Raw genomic sequence first — 17,047 nt, 5'->3', positions numbered from 1 at the left:
AGGGATTTAGATATGTTCGGAGGGATCTCGGGAATTGTGGGGTTGTGGTTAGTGTACGGGAATGAGGCTTCACATCGTTCAAGTCAAAGCAAGACGCGTGGATAGTTGAGTAGTAATCGCTTGAAGGACTACCTCCGGTGAAACATTTGCCAGTAACTAGAAAGTCTCCGAGAGACAGCGTTGTGTCGTCGAGATGCTACTACTGCACATCATCAATGCTATCGCAATCATACCGTATACCAAAGTGCGATCTCAATTGCCAGCTCGAACCATTACTAAACGCAGTCTGAGTCAAAGGCGCAGTCTGTTCATTTTGCTACTACTGCACACTAATAGAAGAGATGATGCCCAGGTGTACGGTGAAGCAGCCACACCAGCATCGCTTGCAGTCGACACTGCATATAGTGAAGTAACATAAAGTAGGAACAGTAAGCATACCGAAAGCCACAGTCTCAGTTCACTGGCCAGACAGGGAGGAGTACTGATGCTTCTTGGGGTGTTCGAGGCTTCTGGCGTGGGAGGGGTCTATTTCGGTTCTAGCGGCTTGGCATTCCCTATCGCTCTTGCTGTCCAGTCTGCCTTTCCGTCCTACTCTACACACGACGCATACGCGGTCTGACGACATGTGTAACACACTCGACGGGCACGATTGAGACCACTCAGAGCAGACTCTCAATACAACTGTCTGCGGCGCGTCCCGAATTCATATAAAGTCTGACCAATCATCTCCACCTTCCATCCCATCTAGCCTGATCAGGTTCCATGTCGCGAACACGTGGGGTGACGAGCGTCTTCTTCAGCCATCAGTCCACCGCCAGATCAGGGTGCCGAACAATAACCCTTGTGGACCTAAGCCTCGCCTGCAGCCACGGTATGGAACTCCCCCGAGACGCCTAACGGAGGCAGGCAGTTTGCATACATCATACACAGCATCGTTCGACAGCCATATGGCCACCGAGGTGCGTTGACAGCAAAAGTCTCAGCTCCAGCTTCTCAGAATCCTGTTAATTTCTCCGTCTCATCTTTGCGTCATTCATTTCGCTTGTTGTTCATCCTTGGAAGGTGCATCATTGTGGAAGTATGGTTGGTGTTCCGAAAAGCACTGGGTGCCTCATCTGCCGCAAGAGGAAGATTAGTAAGTCGTGTGTGGCCCTCTTCCTTGCGGATAACGCCTGACTAAGGACAGAGTGCGGTAAGGCTAGCTCCACCAGAACGCCCCGACTCAACCATTCTGACTAGTGACGATCAAGACGAAAGTTGGCCGACATGTCTGAATTGCCAGAAGAATGGAAAGCAATGTCCAGGAGCCCCCGCGCGACACACGTTCAGAGATCTCGGGCATAGGCTGAGTGGAGGCGCCACACACTCCTCCGTCGAAGAAACTGCATCACCAGGTAAGCTGGTATTTAGTGTACACGACTACGATACTGATTCGGTCACAGATCCGGACAGACAATTAACACAATTGAACGAGAAGTTTGCCGACAATGGGTCCGTCACCCACAAATTCAGGATATCGAACAAGAGTTCAACACCGCGGAAGCGGTCTCCACGATCAAGTTCAATCAGCTTATCTCCACCTAAATCGCCCTTTCTGAGGCAACCGTCGCCATCACAGCATCAACAACTCGCACGCTCCTTGATCGCAGCTACCACAACAGGTAGTACCGGGCATCGCATGTCGGTATTTGGTCGGTTTATCCAAGAAGTACCAGCTAGGATCGGACACAATGCTGCCCTTGATGCAGCAGTGACAGTACTGGTGAATGTCCATACCTCGCTTGTATACAAGAAGACTGCAGACGAGATCGTTTCGCCAGAGCTTTATATCCGGGCTATCAAAACGCTCCAGGGATGCCTCGAAAGCCAGCAATTAGGCATGTCGCCCAATACTCTCTGCGCATCAATACTTCTCGGTCTTGTAGAAGTAAGTCTTGCCTGGTTGAGCTTGCACCCGTACTTACATGCCCAGGCATTCGCAGGTCCAAGAACAGGCAACCGATATTTGACGCACGTGGGCGGCGCCGGACGATTAATGGAATTACAAGGGCCTTCTAGATACACGGACAGTTTCACGAAAGAGATGTTGCGCTTCAATAGAGGCGGGATAGTAAGTCGACCAAAATCACGATGATGCGGTCGAGTCTATTGGCTGCGACATGCACAAGAAAGCTCGCTCGAGACTAACATGTCGGTAGATTATTACGTGCATATACGAACGAAAGCCATGTTTTCTCGCATCGCCTGAATGGCGAGATATCGCTTTCGACAAGACCGGGCTTGGTTTCGACGACTGCCTCAATACCGACTTGATGCAATACATGGCCGAGTTGCCGGGTATCTTCAATACGTTGAAAGAGTTGGACGAAACTTACACCCTACAACCGCTCCACACTTCGAGCTTTGAGTTCAGCTCCAACGGCGAACTATATAAACCGTTGATCGACACGCCCCCGTCACTTGACTTCTCCACCGACTCTTTCGACGATATTGATTTTCAAGAAGACATACGGCCGGTCAAAACATCGTATCCAATCAGCTCAAATCCATACACATCTCAATACGAATCTGTACGGACGGCACTTCTGTACAAGGTATATGAGCTCAAAGACGCACTTCGCAGTCTAGGCGAACACATGAACACGAAGCTCACAAACGGCATCGCCGTCTCCGAAACACCGGCAAGAGAAAAGGGCAGTCCCATACAAACGACCTACCATTTCAACAATTGGCGCGACATGACCGCCTACAACTGCTTCTGGTCCGTTATCATCTTAACGAACAAAGTCCTAATGCGCCTCCTTTCTCCCTTCGACCAAGCGCGCTATCAACTCCAATCCGAATGCCGCTGCGCCGCCGTCGAGATCTGCAAAACATGGGAGGACGCTTGGGCCAGTAGACCCATCGGCGCGTTTCACACTGGCTTGAGCTTTGTTGTGGCATACGAATTCTGCACACCGGAAGTCCAGGCATGGATAGTAAGGAGCTTGAACTCTCTTCTAGACTACCACCAGGTTGATGCGTTTCGTTGGTCCGATGAGGTTATTGTTAGTATGGCTGAGAAGCTTGCAGGCGAGGGGCCGGCGGTTGCGTTTTCGAATGTTAGGGTTGAGGGGGATGCGCGGTGAATGAATGGTATTACAACAAAGCTTGCTTACATTCAGGCGACCGATTCCTCAGACTTGTATTCCATTACTGATACCCAATAGAAAAACGAAAGCTTATCTGCTCTGCGTCGCCACTGCACCTCCCTGCGTCTGCGTAGCGACAGGACTCTGTTGACTGACAAATACAACCAACACAGCCGCATATGCTGCCGTGGCTGCGATAACATCTTTCCTTTGCGCCGTCGTCAGGAAGCCTAGCCATCCCGCAAATGCCACAACAAAACCAGTAACAGCACCCAGTTTGGGGATCATGTGGTCTTCGAGCCGCCAAAGAACCCACATCGCGGCTACCAGGAAGCCGATTGATATGACAGTACCGACAAAGGTGACGAAGCGCTGCATCTTCTGTTCATTGACGTACTTTGCGCCTTCGGTTGATTCGGGGGTCTGGAAGCATTAGACTCCCGGAGAAGAAAAACGAAAATGAGGAAAGGGACAAAGAGGAGAGCAGTAATCACATACCAAAAAGAAACCATAAAAGAATTTATCGACAAACCTCGACAGGTAATCGTTCTCCGCGGGAGTGTACAAACTGACAAGGTCGGGATACGTTGTTCTGGCTCCATTCTTCTTCATCTGGTACTTCAGCTGGTGACCAAGCCACGGTTTCCCGCCATGGAATTTGGGTGTGGAGATGAATCGATCGAGTGCCTCGACTGTTCGTCCCGCCGGGGGCTCGAGATGCAGCACACCGCTGTAGGCGGCCAAAAGATTGTCTAAAGCCTCTGTCAGCAAGTCTCTCCTATCGCTTGGGTACGGAGCTACCTCTTACAGTATTCCATGATTTTGAGGCCGAATTGCTCGCTGTCTATCCCACTCTCTAGTCCTTCTGGATCCCCTTCACGGCTAATATCGTCCACATACTGATCATGTATCATTTCGAAACCTCTTAATTCTTTGCTTAGCACAATGAGCCGATGCATGGCAAGCTTGTCATATCTTCGGAACACCGCGGCGGACTTGCTAGAGTTCTGGGCGAGGGAATCCGCTATTAGGTATGAGCCCTCTTTCAATAACTGTCTTTCCCAGATTACTTTGGGGTCGTTGTGGGTCTGAACACCCGTCCAGTGTACGTTTTCAACAGCTTGAGTGGGTGATATTGGCGCTATTTCCATCGCGTCATTGGAATGTCCGGGAGACGTACGTCGACCCGAGAGATCCATCATGGAAAGAGCAAGGAGTACGATCAAAGGGTTGAAGGGGCTCGTTATCACCCTGAGGTTAGCCAAAGGCACATGGTTGCCTTATCAATTCAGCCTCGAAGGCGAATACGACATATCGTCTATCTTGCCCATATCCGGTCGAATTTGGTTTCCAGCTCCGACATCGAATTCTTGTGTGTGGCCAGTAAGCGGCAAGAAGAACAGCCACGTCAGCCTGCACGTATACATAGGGTATAGGTTCGGTTACACAACAGCGTTCCCAATGCATGATGTAGGACTATTGGCGCAGTTTTTATCGTAAGCTGAGTGTTCGTCTTCGCTTGGGGTAGCCTTCTACCTCGATCTTCTCCATATTCTCTCAGATAACACAGAACATTAAACCCTCCGCAACATATACCAATCGTCTAACCAATTCTTCTGGAGCTTCATGATCTAATCGCCAAGATCAGTTCTTTCGCGCGGGTTTAAAGTCGACGCTGGACTCGCAATTTGTTACTACTTCACCATACGTTGGAGGCACCACTTCTAGCTGTCATGCTGCTGGCGGACTCAAGACAGCCAGCAGCCAGTGCTTATGGCCTCAACGATATATCTACTCGAAGCCCAGGAGGCCAGAATCACGAAAGAGCGCATCCAAACAACTGGAAAAAGAAAATAGCAAAGAAACTCAAGTTTTGGAAAAGAGACGACCAACAAGACGATGGGCCGTGGATGCCAAGAAGCAGTTACCTGCTGGGTTAATGGCACTACCTGTTATTTGTCATATGTAATTGCGTGGGACAGATGGGAACGAGGGCCACGGGGGAATTGGTGGTCAGATGATCGGTCATTCGCTGGTGCTAGTGACTCGCCCGCAAGGTACGTTGTACCTTATGTCTCTAGAGCTACATGCGTCTTCTCCTTCTTATCAACACCCAGCCACAGTAGATCAGGTCGGCTGTAATGTCCACAAACGTCCAAGAACCCTTTTGCCTTCAGAATATCATCCAGCTGCAGTTCTGCGTAAACGAACCCCTCTTCTGTCTCTGGAGGGCCTTCAGCCACCAGGCGCCCATCTGGGCCAAAGATAGCTGAGCTACCTCCACCAGGGGTATTCATGGTGACGCCAGAGGCTGTTCGCAATGTAGCGATGCCTGCATCACTCATTACCGCTGTAGTGTGCAGAACAAAGGATTGCGACTCCATGGCGTAAACTTGAGAGAGGCTGCGGCAACCTATATATGAAGTACATTAGCTAAGGGATACTCTGCTCGTATACAATATGATATCGCACCTTCTTTGCTCATGGAATACAAGCCTGGACCGCCATCGTGATCGTACAGCGGCGGCCACGCAGCAACATGTATGGTTTCTCTCTGATGGTAAGTGTGGTATTTGAGTAATGGCTGCGTATGCTCCCAGCAAGCCAGGGTACCAACGCGTCCAACGTCCGGCAGCTCCACGACATTCTGGAGAGCAGAGCCCGATGCATCTCCAAATATCGTCCTCTCCATGTGCGTCGCTTTCAGCTTCCGACGCAGGACTTCGATACTTCCCTCGGCATTGATGATAGCTTGTGAGATGTAAAGCGAGCCTTTGAAGTTCTCGCTGAACCCAAGCACAACGGCGATATGGTGATCTGCAGCACTCTGACAGATGCGACGCATCTCATTTGAGTCTACATGCAGAGAGTTCTTCATATAAGCTGTCGAGAGCTCGAAGTCTATGGGCCTTGACCTAGCACTGCATATCAGCATGCCTTGGAAATCGACGAAGGACAACTGTATTCGCGAACGTACCATATCCAGGCAGGGTAGCCTGGAATCCAACATTCGGGGAACGACACAAGCTTTGCGCCGTTCTCTGCTGCCTCGCGGATCAAACGGCAGGTCTTCTCGACAGCCTTTGGCAAGTCAAGCCATGCTGGCTCGAATTGAGTGACAGCAACGCGAACAGTGGATGATGGTTGATGTGACATGACGTGGATAGTGTGTTGAGCGTAGGAAAGTGAAGGGTCCACGGGTATCTGATCACGTTGTATTTCAAAGAAGGTATTTATTGCAGAAACACAAAGGACCGTACATATCACTATGGTATTAGCAACGAAATGACTGCAGCCATCAGATAAGTGGGCACGAGGATACAGAGGTTCACTAATCTTATACAGCAACACGAAAGGCGGGGCTCCTGAATGCCAGCAGCGGAACCTTTCCGAAGGGATCTCGGCAAGCTTCGAAGCCGACGTATCTCTACATCGGCAACCTTATCTCTGATTTCGGCATCTCTCTGGCGATAGACGGTCATCTTAATGCTAACAGATGTATAACGCGACCGAAACAATGCTAAGCCGCGGACACTGCCCCAATTGCTCGGGTGATAAGTATCACATATACCCGGGTAGTTCCCGAATAGACCCGTGGACTGCACTACTCTTCCCGCTCCCCTTCTTATTCATCAACTTCTATCTGAAAGTCACAATGCCATTCTTAATTAGATTAATTAGATGCTGGTCCGCAGCAGCGCTTGGGTGATGTTACCCACGCACAGACATGTCAGATTCGCGAAATCCTATGGTGGGCCTTACCACAGCCAAGCTACAAGGCAGTCGGGCTCAGCGAACGGATCTCACCTGGGCAGCCTTCACCTTGCTTCCTTCCACCACGGTGGCTTTCATACACATCTCCAATACAGTCTTTTGCACCCTGAATAAGTCTTTGCGATCGTTATAGGTTTACTATCTGAGTATTGAACGAGCAGCATACTCCACGACGCGTCCACTGTGGGCTATGCGGGCTTGGCGTGCAGGATGAGAAGCGAAGCTGTCTCCGGACAGGAACTGGCAGAAATGAGGTGCGTCTCGCCCAGGTCAGAATCTAGATCTAGGTTGCTCATACTGAAGCTCCAGCCATACAACGGGCTTACTGAAAAGCGGCTATGCAAGTGTCGATTCGCGCGATGACACCTCTGGCGATAACAGTCACAATGCGAATGTAGTCGAATTGGAAGACAACTCCGCCCCATCGCAGGTAAAGCGTCGCCATCTCATGCGACAGTTTCGGTTTCAATCCGCTTCCTCGACGTTCTCTCGATGTATGGGCTCTCGTTGGAACCGGAATACCGAACGTCGCAAAGTAGCCATTCACTACAACAGGGCAGTCGCCGCAGTGCATGCGTTACTGCACGTTGTTCCTCTTTCTGGCGCCATCCTACTGCTGGTATTCCAATGGACGAATTATTGGGTCAATGAACAGAACGATTACTCAACTGAATTGCAATTTGCAGCAAAGCTCCACGAGTTACTTATGCAGGCTTCAATCGTCGAGGTTCTACTTAGCATTATTCGTGCAGGTCTTATTAACGGCCTTGTTCCATTCGGCACTTTATCAGGCGCTATGCAGCCGACTCAATTGTCTTATCTATGGTCACTGGATTTCTTCTCCCTCTTTCGATCTCGTGCACTCCAAGGATGGCGAAAGACAATCTTCGTGGTCGCCATGCCCCTCTTGTTCGCTTTGACAGCGCTGGTTGGACCTTCAAGCGCTGTTCTCATGATCCCACGTGCGGGCGTTCCACGCACTCCTTCACACAGCCAACTCTGGGGAGTAGCATCTGACGAAGCTTCGTATCCTTCTAAAATTCCCATCTCAAAATTTGACTCGTACGTACCTTGGCCCAAAATAACATCGAGTACTGAACTACAAGCAGTGATATTCAAGGGCTGAATTCAACCCTATGGTACTCCGACAGATACGAACGTGGCAGTTCTTATGGGTCAAATACCATTCTTCATTTTTCCCGGAGATTATCGAACTTAAAACGACTCCTACGGTGGTCCAACGATGTGCGCAACCCCGACAAAACCGGGGGTACAGTGCTTCGAGAGGCAAATGTCACGATCCCGACGGAGGTTATAGCTGATCAATCGGACCTAAAGGGCATAGGAAACACGACGCTAATCGTGGAGGCTGCACACCCAGTTGTAGGGGCGCAGTGCTGGGGATCCTTTTTCGACATCAATAACAGCAGCGATTGGTATTACCCCTGGCCTTGGACATCACTAATGCCGGATCTTCCCACCTTGATCTCCAAAGTATCGGATACTGTCGAACTTTCCGCCTCCACATATGGAGGGGGTGAGAATCACTCCACTGCTGTCTACTTCAGTCCGGTCTGGATCTCATCACCAGAGCCAGCAGATCACCCGTTGCTCGTAGTGTTCTTCCAGGGCAGGACGAGTGAAATGTGGAATCAGTCCACACTGGTCCAGCCTGGTCTGCTGTCGTCAATGGTCGAAAGTAAAGATCCTGCTGTGACCGCCTCTGTAACAGCATGTTCACTTTCTGCATATTGGAGCTCTGGCAAGGCGCAAATGCGCTACAACGAAGCATTCACACTGGTCGATACTGGCCAATCATCAACAATGGAGCAATCCGCACACCGGAAGATCACGCTGGATATTGCTGGTGATCACCCAATGCAAAGCGCGAAGTTCTATTCGGCCCTTGTGGGAATACTCGGGACGACACAACTCGGCAGCTTGGGTCTAGAAGGTGCACTAGCTGCAGCTCTGGTGATCTGGATCGCCAAGGTACCAACGTCGGTATCCATGAAGAAGTCGAAATGGCTGGAAGCTTCCTTTTTCTCTGAGTACCCACCGGAGGAAAACATCGAAGACTACACCCCTTACGAGTTCTTTGCCACACAGTATGGCTACGGCTATGGGATGCGATCGACGTCTGTATATCTATCCATGACGGTGCTGCTTCTGTACTGTGTTGTCACTATTGGCTACATGCTATATACATTCGCCACTGGCTCGGCCTCAACGGCTTGGAACTCCGGAGCTGAACTACTTGCACTTGCGCTCCAGTCCAAAAGACCAGATCATTTGGGTTACGTTGGCGTCGGAATCGACTCCGCCAAGACTCTAAGTGAAAGCGTTGGAATTCGAGTCAATGTAGATAATGAAGTTGAACTGGTGTTTGCGCAAGATCGGGACTTCAACACAAGAGGGTTGCAGAAACTTGAACAGAATACAGAGTACTAATACATATATTAGCCTAGTAGGAACGACTTATGTAGATTGTGTATCGCCTACTAGTACTCAACACAGGTCTATTATAAGATCTAACAAGAAAGAACGTATAACAGAGTTAACTAGAAGATAGAAAGCACAAAGCCTTTTGTCGTGGTTCTCTTCTATAATATCTAAAGTAAGGTGTTAGTCTCGAATATTATAGCCTGCAGACATACATCGATCTAATAAAGAAGAATGATGTCTTAGAGATTCCGACCGAGGAAGGAGCAGTTTAGTAATAGACCTGCTTTAATCCGCTAGTGTCCATCGCTCCAAGTACCACATTCTCCCTAAACCATTCCCACCTTCTCTACCAGTCTAGTCGTAGTTCGCCGAGGTCGTAAAATCTATCATGCCACCCAGCAGCGGCCCGCCCGCGGGTGACAGCCCGACTAGGTAGAAACACTACCACGAAGGAGCAGTATGTCTGACTTATATCTGACCTGCATGCGGCTACCGGCGATGCGTCATCAAATCTACGCTTACTGTGGGGGCGAGAAAGCATCTAGCTCTCACGTCGTGGTCCAGACGCTGACCCGTTTCTCCACGTGTGGACCGGCCCATCGGTACAGGCAAGCCACGGCGGCTATTATACAAGACATCAGTCTTTAGGCTTTCATCGGTTAAGTCGTGTCTCCAATGCCATGGAAAGCCAACGCACTCATGGCCCTGATGGAACACCCTTGCTTGCCCCGGGCGCCTCACACATCAACTTGGCTATGTCGGCGAGGTCCCCACTACCAGGGCGGGGTGACGGCCCGCAACATGGTCTCGTAATCTACATGCACGATCGCTGCACGATCTAACCAGGACGGAAGGAAGCAAGATGAAGTTGTTTCGTATGCAGAAAACACGAAGCTTTTTATTGTTGTTCTTTTCCGTCATATCTAGGTATGCATGCATCATGACATCATGTTTAACATCGAAACCAAGAAACCAGCAAGACCACAAACCACAACATGCAAACGCAAGGGCAAAGCGAATGCGAAAACATTACCCCCACTAAAGCAAAATAAGAAGCCAAGAGCGTGGAAGAAAGAAAAAGAGACAAAGCCGTTGCAACCGTCTGCGCCACACGCGCTACTGCCGCAGCAGCAGCAATAGTAGCCGGCACGGCACAGCCCTAGTCTCCACCAACATCAACTTCGACTGGAAGCCTTACATCTGGATATTGCACTTCTTCTTGCACTCCGCGGATCCGATAATAGCTCCAGTGCCCACTTCAGGGATCATTTCGCCGATGCTGGCGGGGTTGAAGGACGCGTCGCCGAAGCCAGCGCTGATGACGTCTTGAGGGACGGACCAGAGGCTGGGCAGGATGTTGAGGGTGCCGCTGTCGTCGCTGTTGAGGGCGCTGAGGAGGAGGGCGGGTTCGCAGTCTGTGGGTTGGTGTGGTTAGTAAGATGTGCATGCAATCAAGACCGGGTAAGATGCAAGGGCCGTTGCTCAGACCGTGAGGCTGAGAGCCGCATCCCCGATCGGTCAATAGGTAGCAGGGAGTGTGGAAGACATACCATTGTTCTGCATCATGTGCAGACTTCCCTGCGGGAAGATAGTAACACGCATGGGGATCATATCCACCTTGCGTGTCTTGACACCATTCTCGCCAATCATGTAAGTTGTCGTGTTGCCCGTGATAGCAGTGACCAAGTTGGTAGCCCTGGGATGCAGATGCGGTGGCAGCATGCCACAAGGAGCGAGCTTGAGAAGAGCCATGCTGGAGCCGAGGCCAGTGAGAGCAGGGAAGCTAGCAGCATTCGCGTTGATGACAGCGCCGGTGGGCGAGTCGTAGTCTTTGCTGGAGTCGAAGTCGAAGTACCAGTCTTCATCGGCAGGGAGAAGAGCATTGCGGTCGAAGTTTGTGGCGGCCATGCGGAGGGCGGCGTTTAGTTCGGGGTTGACGGTGGAGGATTTGGTGTCCGCTGCGGTGATGAGGGAGGGGAGGAGGGAGGTGAAGAGGAGGATGGTCTTGGTGAACATGGTGATGGTGGGGGTGGGGGGTTTGGGGGTTAGGAGGGAAGGTCTGGAGTGTAGCGTGTGGGAGGAGTGAGTGCTTGAGATGGCGAGATGTTGAGACGATGGGTATATGCTTTTATATACCGACAACCGAACAACAGGACGTGATGTTGGCAAGTGGGGCTGATAGATCTGGGAAGCTGCAAGGCAATCGACCGTATCGACAAGGGTAGAGAGACGGAATAAGGCGTGCTGACTTTGGGGCTGAGTTGCGTTGATGGGTAAATTGTAGTAAGCAAGTGGTGGAGTTTATCGACTTCGATGCCGTCTATCCAAGTCATGCATGCAGACTTATATAGATCAGGCGGCCGCATGGAAGGCTGGGACTCGCTGCAGTGGAGAAGACGAAGGGCCAGGGCGTGTTCGGTAGACTGGACTGCTGACCGCTCTGTCTTGCTCATCGTCGTAGGCTTTCAAGCCACTGTTACTCTTGCCCGGTGGAGGCGTCGCTAGGGAGGTTGATCGGTCATTGGAGCGTTCCTGACTATGGAGCGCCATTCCGTCCCAGCTTGTGTCGTGACCAGCTGTCAAAATTTCCTCGTTTGAGCCGAATATGTTTGTTGATGGCACTGTTGCTTCCGACGGGCTGCGCTGGTGATTGCTGCATATAATGCATCGTGAAGATTATGTGAGAAGCGGTCCGATCCCGGGTGTTGCTGCTTCTGTAAGGTACCTAGGTACATAGGTACATCTCACTTGCCTGCAAACCCGGTTTACGGATCGATGCTCGAGATTCGCACCATGTGTGCGGCCGCATTGGACCAGGGACCGGGGTCAACATAGCGCGTGGCGTAGCTTAACTAGAAGGGGACGTGATAGATTGCTATGCTGAGTCCTCCGACTGTTACTGGCAAGTTGCAGCTTTTGTGCAAACTCGCTTGTAACGAGAAGTGGTCGTAGGTGTGTGATGGACCTTCCTCCATCACATGCTATCTGTTGATACGACCTCTACTTGGGAAGAGACGCCGATTTAGTGTAACAGATTGAAGCTTGTGAGCGTTCCTTGGAGGTTGTAGACGTGCTGTTGGGGATGAGTGGGTCCAGGGTGGTGCTGCATATCAGTCGATGGTTATAGGCCTTGTGCGGCCCAACAGCATTCGAGCTACCATCAAGCGGAAGAATACGTCGAAATCTGACAGGCGCCTTACATGGCTGCGTCAGGCGCCCCTTGGGTACAGACTGGCTAAAAACGCCACAGTTCTACCGAACGAGGCGGAGCTTAGTCAAGATTGTTGGTGGAGGAACGTCGATATTCTTAGTGACACGGTCGCACTAGAAGATTGCGCCATTGGTCGTTCAAACGCTAAGTTTCGACCAACGGCAATACAGATGTGCGTGTAATTGTGGAAGAAACACAACGCGCCAGTCACGTTGTGGCCTCGTTGCATTAGCTTTGCCGTCTTGGGCGGCTATGCTTTGGTGTGCAGGGATTGGTTAGCCCGACGCGAGTTTGAGAAAAAGATGCCCGCATCGTTGCGCAATATCTTGTGTATCTTGCTGTGCAGCTTTGAGTGCTTTAGAGAAATGACTTACCACGAAGAGAAATGTTTTGCTAGTATCACAATCGCGAGATACTTCGTCCAGGTCAGAATCGGTCGCGGAGCAAGCGCAGCAAAGGTGTAGCTCTAGATTGATTGTGACACCAAACAAGTTGGCCTTCGTGGATCTAGCTCAGCGTTTCATGTAAATGACTTGAAGAGTGGGAAACCGAACAGGATAGTTTTGGGGACAATTTAGGTCGTGAATAGGTAGAAGAATTGTACGCTATCCCAGACGCCCCGAGCATCTCCGGTCTTTGGAAGTGATGGGATTCTAGTATAGACCTCGGGGCTTGAGGTTCACAAGTCCACATCGTCCCATATTGGTCATTCAGTCCCTTCAGTAAGAGCCACACCGGTGACAGCGAACTATCACTGTTTGGTAGCAATACCAGCGGAATCAGCGTGATCAGTCTTATCTGAGCGCATGAGATAGGCCATTACCCCCCAGATGCCTCTCATCGCCTCAGTACGGTCATCAATGTTGAACAGATCGAACCATCTTGTTCTTTGCACTTTTGGGGAAAACCAGTCGGAGTCTGTTGGCGCTTCTTTGGGCAGTCTACCTTCGGTGATGTACTCAAGATAAGTCGGATGTATGCGTAGCTTTAACAGGCTGATGTGGTGGTTCAATGACGATACCATGAAGACCTAGATTGTCGGATCAGCGGAATGAGCTTCCTAGAGCTGTAGTACGAAGCCCTACATCGTCCCACTCAACACTCTTGTCTTTGCCGATGGCCTTGTAGGTCACTTTTGGATCCCACAGTGGGTTTCCAGGTCGCAACGTTTTCCAAATCTCTGCTGGTGACGGCCTGCGGCGAGCCTTGGATCCGTCACGATTCCTGTCGGTGGGTTTTGCTTCAGGTTTGGACGCTGCATCTTTGGACAGTATTTCGATCGCCCCAGTTGTTTCGCCAACCTCGCCCCCGGGTCCTCCACCCCACCGCTCCTTTGTTGTCCACCATCTATCCTCGCCACCTCTTCGTTCAGCTTTCCCCTCTCTAGCTCTCTCTTGTGCCAGCAAAAGCAGCCCACCTAACTCGCGCACAGCATCAAGATTAGATTGCTTCTTCAGGTTTCCTGTCAGTCCAAAGCCAACGTCTGCCCTGCATTGTATCCCCAATACCGGACCTTCCATATAGCCATGCCTGGCCTTAGCCCTATCCTGAGGTGCTTGCCAAGCGACAGAGCTCATGCGAACAGGAAATCTAATGTGCTCAATTGTGAGGACGGGAGGACGGCGGTGTGGTGAGAGTGTCACACCAAAAGCCCATGCAATCGGCTCTATGAAAGCACGCACGCAATCAATGCGGTACTGATCAGGCATCTCGGCACCACTCCCGATACGATAGCCTCGGTAAGACCCGTTTGAGAGATCAACTACCTTGTTCTGAGACTCCATATTCACAGCCCAAGGGGCCTTGGGTGGTGCAGCCCGAGCTGGTAGTATGCGGTTTGGAGTATTTGACGGCACACGTGCGCTCACTGGTGCGGCGCTGGAGCCATTGGCGCCTTGGACCTCGGCTGGTCGATGTCCACTTTCAGCATCTTCAACCTTGGCCTTCTTGCGAGGTTCCTCTTCTTCAGGCGTGCGAGACCCTGGCCTCGCTGTGGATATTCGATTCGAATCAGTTTCACGTTTGGCGTCCTGACTTTGGGCATCTGTGGACTCTTGCGGGGAGCTTGAAACCACTGCCTCCCCGCTAGCACTGCCAGCTTCTTGCACTGGCGGAAGATATTCGTCTAGTGAGGTATCCCAGTAATAAGCCAAGTTGTCAAGACCTTCCCAGAACTTTCGGAAATGCGCTAGTCGAAGCTGTGGTTGATCTCCAACACTCTTGCGCGTAAGTGTTGAGTAAGCATCAGCATTCTTGAAGAACAGTTCTCTCGCTCGGACATAGAACTCTCTCTGATCTGGTACTCTTCTGCCATTGCTCAAGAGTGTGGCCGGGGTATCAGGACTGGTTGCGGCGTCGTTCTCTCCCGGTGATTCTAACCAGGAGGTTGGGGGCAGGAACGACTCTGCGTTGTTTGGCAAGGATGACAATAATGTTTCCAAGTCACACTGGGGCTGAAACGTGACATTCAACAAGGCCAAGGTCTCTTCACTCACATCAGACGGCTTTTTGAGTCGCAAAAAGTGCTCTGATATCCTTGCTCCTGGTTGGGTCCAGGTGGCTGGCAACGTGTTTATTGACGGCTCGGGCGGCTCAAGGGAAGGAAACTTGACGGGTGTCGGTTTCGAGGGTGGCGACCTCTGTTTCTGCGTATCATGCTGCCCCGCAAGTAGGTTGCCTATGAACAAGTTGTCCTATATCAGCAACAATATTGCACGTGCGCCGCACGTCTCAGACGAAACATGTGTGGAATATATACCCACTTGACTGACAGAAGCATGCCAAGTAGCTACCACAACAAGCAGCTGAACCCGAGAAGAAAGAAAACATGTATGCGGATTTGGAAGGCCATTTCAGATGCCATCGTAAACCAAGCTTCGAGATGATGTGATTGGCGTAGACTCCCGAGGTCCACTTCGAGCGGGCAGACAAGACCTCTGCGCGAGACGAAGAGACGCCGGCAATGGACCAAGAACAAACCAATAAGAAGAACACTCACCGCTGAAGCTGAACATTATCACAGGGTCGTGGTACGAGGACCGTGATGCTTAGGGGCGTGGTGGAATCGGCGATGGATGTCGAAGTCGAGCGAGGGCCGCGGATCTTCAAACCGGACGTGCGCACCCAACGCAACAACGTCTCCACACCCACCAGCGACTCTCTGCTAGAGCTTTGCGCGAGCATGCGATATTGATGCATTATATCAAACTTCAGGAAAACCAGATATGAGTATTGTGACATTTCCTCCCCGCAAGCCACGCGCGGCGTAGCCACCTAAACTCTAAGAGCACGTTCACACAATATAATCTTAATTATCTTAACGTTGCTGTCTTAATAGATTATTTTATTTTAATCTTAATAAGTTCTATTTAATGTTTATTAGAAAGTAAAAAGTTATAATAACTTAGTATAGTTGTAATTCTAATGTAGTTATTTATATATACTATAGTATATACTTAGATCTAAAAGTTTTAGTATCTTATAAGTAGAATAGCTACCTAGTAAAGAGTATAATAAAATAAATCTTCTATATAGTAAAGAGCTTTATCTAATATATATAAAAATAAATGCTAGCTCTAGAACTTTATACGCAATATTAATCTAGTGCGTAGTACTTATAAGAACTATAATAATGCTAATTTATATTAGTATAAATTCTACTTATAACCTCTATTATGCCTAGCGTATTAGAGAGTATAATGTAAAAACTAAGCCTAATAATACTTAGAGGCTTCTACTATATATATAAAATAGAGTATGTATAAAAGTATAGCTTATAGAAGAGCAACTCTATAAGTATATTTATACTATACTTTTAGAGATAGATAGCTAATAAAAAAGTAAGCTATATAGCCTTCTTAGCGTAGATAGAAGAGAAGATTTAAGTACTTTTTACGCTTTACTAAAAGATTAATAAGATTAAAAATTTTACGCTAAAAGAGGCCTAGTTTATCTTATAGTTAGAGTTATAAAAAGATAATTAAGTAATTATAGAGAGCTTTAAGTTTAAGAATAATATCTTTGCTTTATATAATAGCCTTATTACGTATTACTAGGGCAGATATTAGGGGGATACGACGTTAGTTCTATTATATTATTTATTATTATTAGAGCACGTTCATGCATTACCCCGAAGGCGACTGTCAAGTGGTGCCACTGGGGCCAAATGAATCATGGGATGACAAGGCAGACCAGGAAGATGCTTCTCAGCGATTTGGAAGATGCGAGAGGTCGAATAGAAGTATTTTCCATCTTCGAGTTGCTTTTGGTGTTCAGTCACGTGCTGAGGACGCCCTGCTTGCCACAACACCAGCACCAGCCTCCAACACTCCTCTCCATCCAACCCCATCGCGCATCGTCATCTATGTCATCGCGTCCGCAAGAATGGCTGCCAGAGTGCTTTGTCGGGCGGCACGGCAGTCGGCTGAGACGGCCAGGCCGGTGCCGCTCAAGTGTGCGAGGCTCAGCGCGCTTCATGTGCATTGTT

General features: G+C 49.8%; 6 protein-coding genes across 6 annotated transcripts; 2 read left to right on the top strand and 4 right to left on the bottom strand.

The window, feature by feature from the left end:
* Nucleotides 1-1,080: 1,080 nt before the first annotated feature.
* On the top strand, nucleotides 1,081-3,128 carry J4E87_001145 (uncharacterized protein; the record flags this gene model as incomplete). The annotated part of the gene is made up of 6 exons (XM_049372792.1): nucleotides 1,081-1,135; nucleotides 1,187-1,192; nucleotides 1,251-1,394; nucleotides 1,443-1,927; nucleotides 1,973-2,110; nucleotides 2,199-3,128. 6 exons carry the CDS (start codon nucleotides 1,081-1,083, stop codon nucleotides 3,126-3,128), a joined length of 1,758 nt encoding a protein of 585 aa, XP_049237450.1.
* Nucleotides 3,129-3,221: 93 nt separating this feature from the next.
* J4E87_001144 (uncharacterized protein) lies at nucleotides 3,222-4,282 on the bottom strand (the record flags this gene model as incomplete). Its single annotated transcript, XM_049372791.1, has 3 exons — nucleotides 3,222-3,554; nucleotides 3,630-3,883; nucleotides 3,940-4,282. 3 exons carry the CDS (start codon nucleotides 4,280-4,282, stop codon nucleotides 3,222-3,224), a joined length of 930 nt encoding a protein of 309 aa, XP_049237449.1.
* A 918-nt stretch (nucleotides 4,283-5,200) lies between these two features.
* Nucleotides 5,201-6,287, bottom strand: J4E87_001143 (uncharacterized protein; the record flags this gene model as incomplete). The annotated part of the gene is made up of 3 exons (XM_049372790.1): nucleotides 5,201-5,442; nucleotides 5,604-5,987; nucleotides 6,140-6,287. The coding sequence occupies 3 exons, from the start codon at nucleotides 6,285-6,287 to the stop codon at nucleotides 5,201-5,203; spliced, it is 774 nt and encodes a 257-aa protein (XP_049237448.1).
* Nucleotides 6,288-8,729: 2,442 nt separating this feature from the next.
* On the top strand, nucleotides 8,730-9,356 carry J4E87_001142 (uncharacterized protein; the record flags this gene model as incomplete). The annotated part of the gene is made up of 1 exon (XM_049372789.1): nucleotides 8,730-9,356. The coding sequence occupies one exon, from the start codon at nucleotides 8,730-8,732 to the stop codon at nucleotides 9,354-9,356; it is 627 nt and encodes a 208-aa protein (XP_049237447.1).
* A 1,188-nt stretch (nucleotides 9,357-10,544) lies between these two features.
* On the bottom strand, nucleotides 10,545-11,366 carry J4E87_001141 (uncharacterized protein; the record flags this gene model as incomplete). The annotated part of the gene is made up of 2 exons (XM_049372788.1): nucleotides 10,545-10,765; nucleotides 10,901-11,366. The coding sequence occupies 2 exons, from the start codon at nucleotides 11,364-11,366 to the stop codon at nucleotides 10,545-10,547; spliced, it is 687 nt and encodes a 228-aa protein (XP_049237446.1).
* Nucleotides 11,367-13,312: 1,946 nt separating this feature from the next.
* Nucleotides 13,313-15,340, bottom strand: J4E87_001140 (uncharacterized protein; the record flags this gene model as incomplete). The annotated part of the gene is made up of 3 exons (XM_049372787.1): nucleotides 13,313-13,591; nucleotides 13,647-15,254; nucleotides 15,320-15,340. 3 exons carry the CDS (start codon nucleotides 15,338-15,340, stop codon nucleotides 13,313-13,315), a joined length of 1,908 nt encoding a protein of 635 aa, XP_049237445.1.
* Nucleotides 15,341-17,047: the final 1,707 nt, after the last annotated feature.

This window comes from Alternaria ethzedia (assembly GCF_023757985.1).
Source record: "Alternaria ethzedia strain BMP 0044 chromosome Unknown scaffold_2, whole genome shotgun sequence".
NCBI classification, from domain to species: domain Eukaryota; kingdom Fungi; phylum Ascomycota; class Dothideomycetes; order Pleosporales; family Pleosporaceae; genus Alternaria; species Alternaria ethzedia.
The sequence above is the reverse complement of the archived record's forward strand: the minus strand, read 5'-3'. Positions and strand labels throughout refer to the sequence as shown.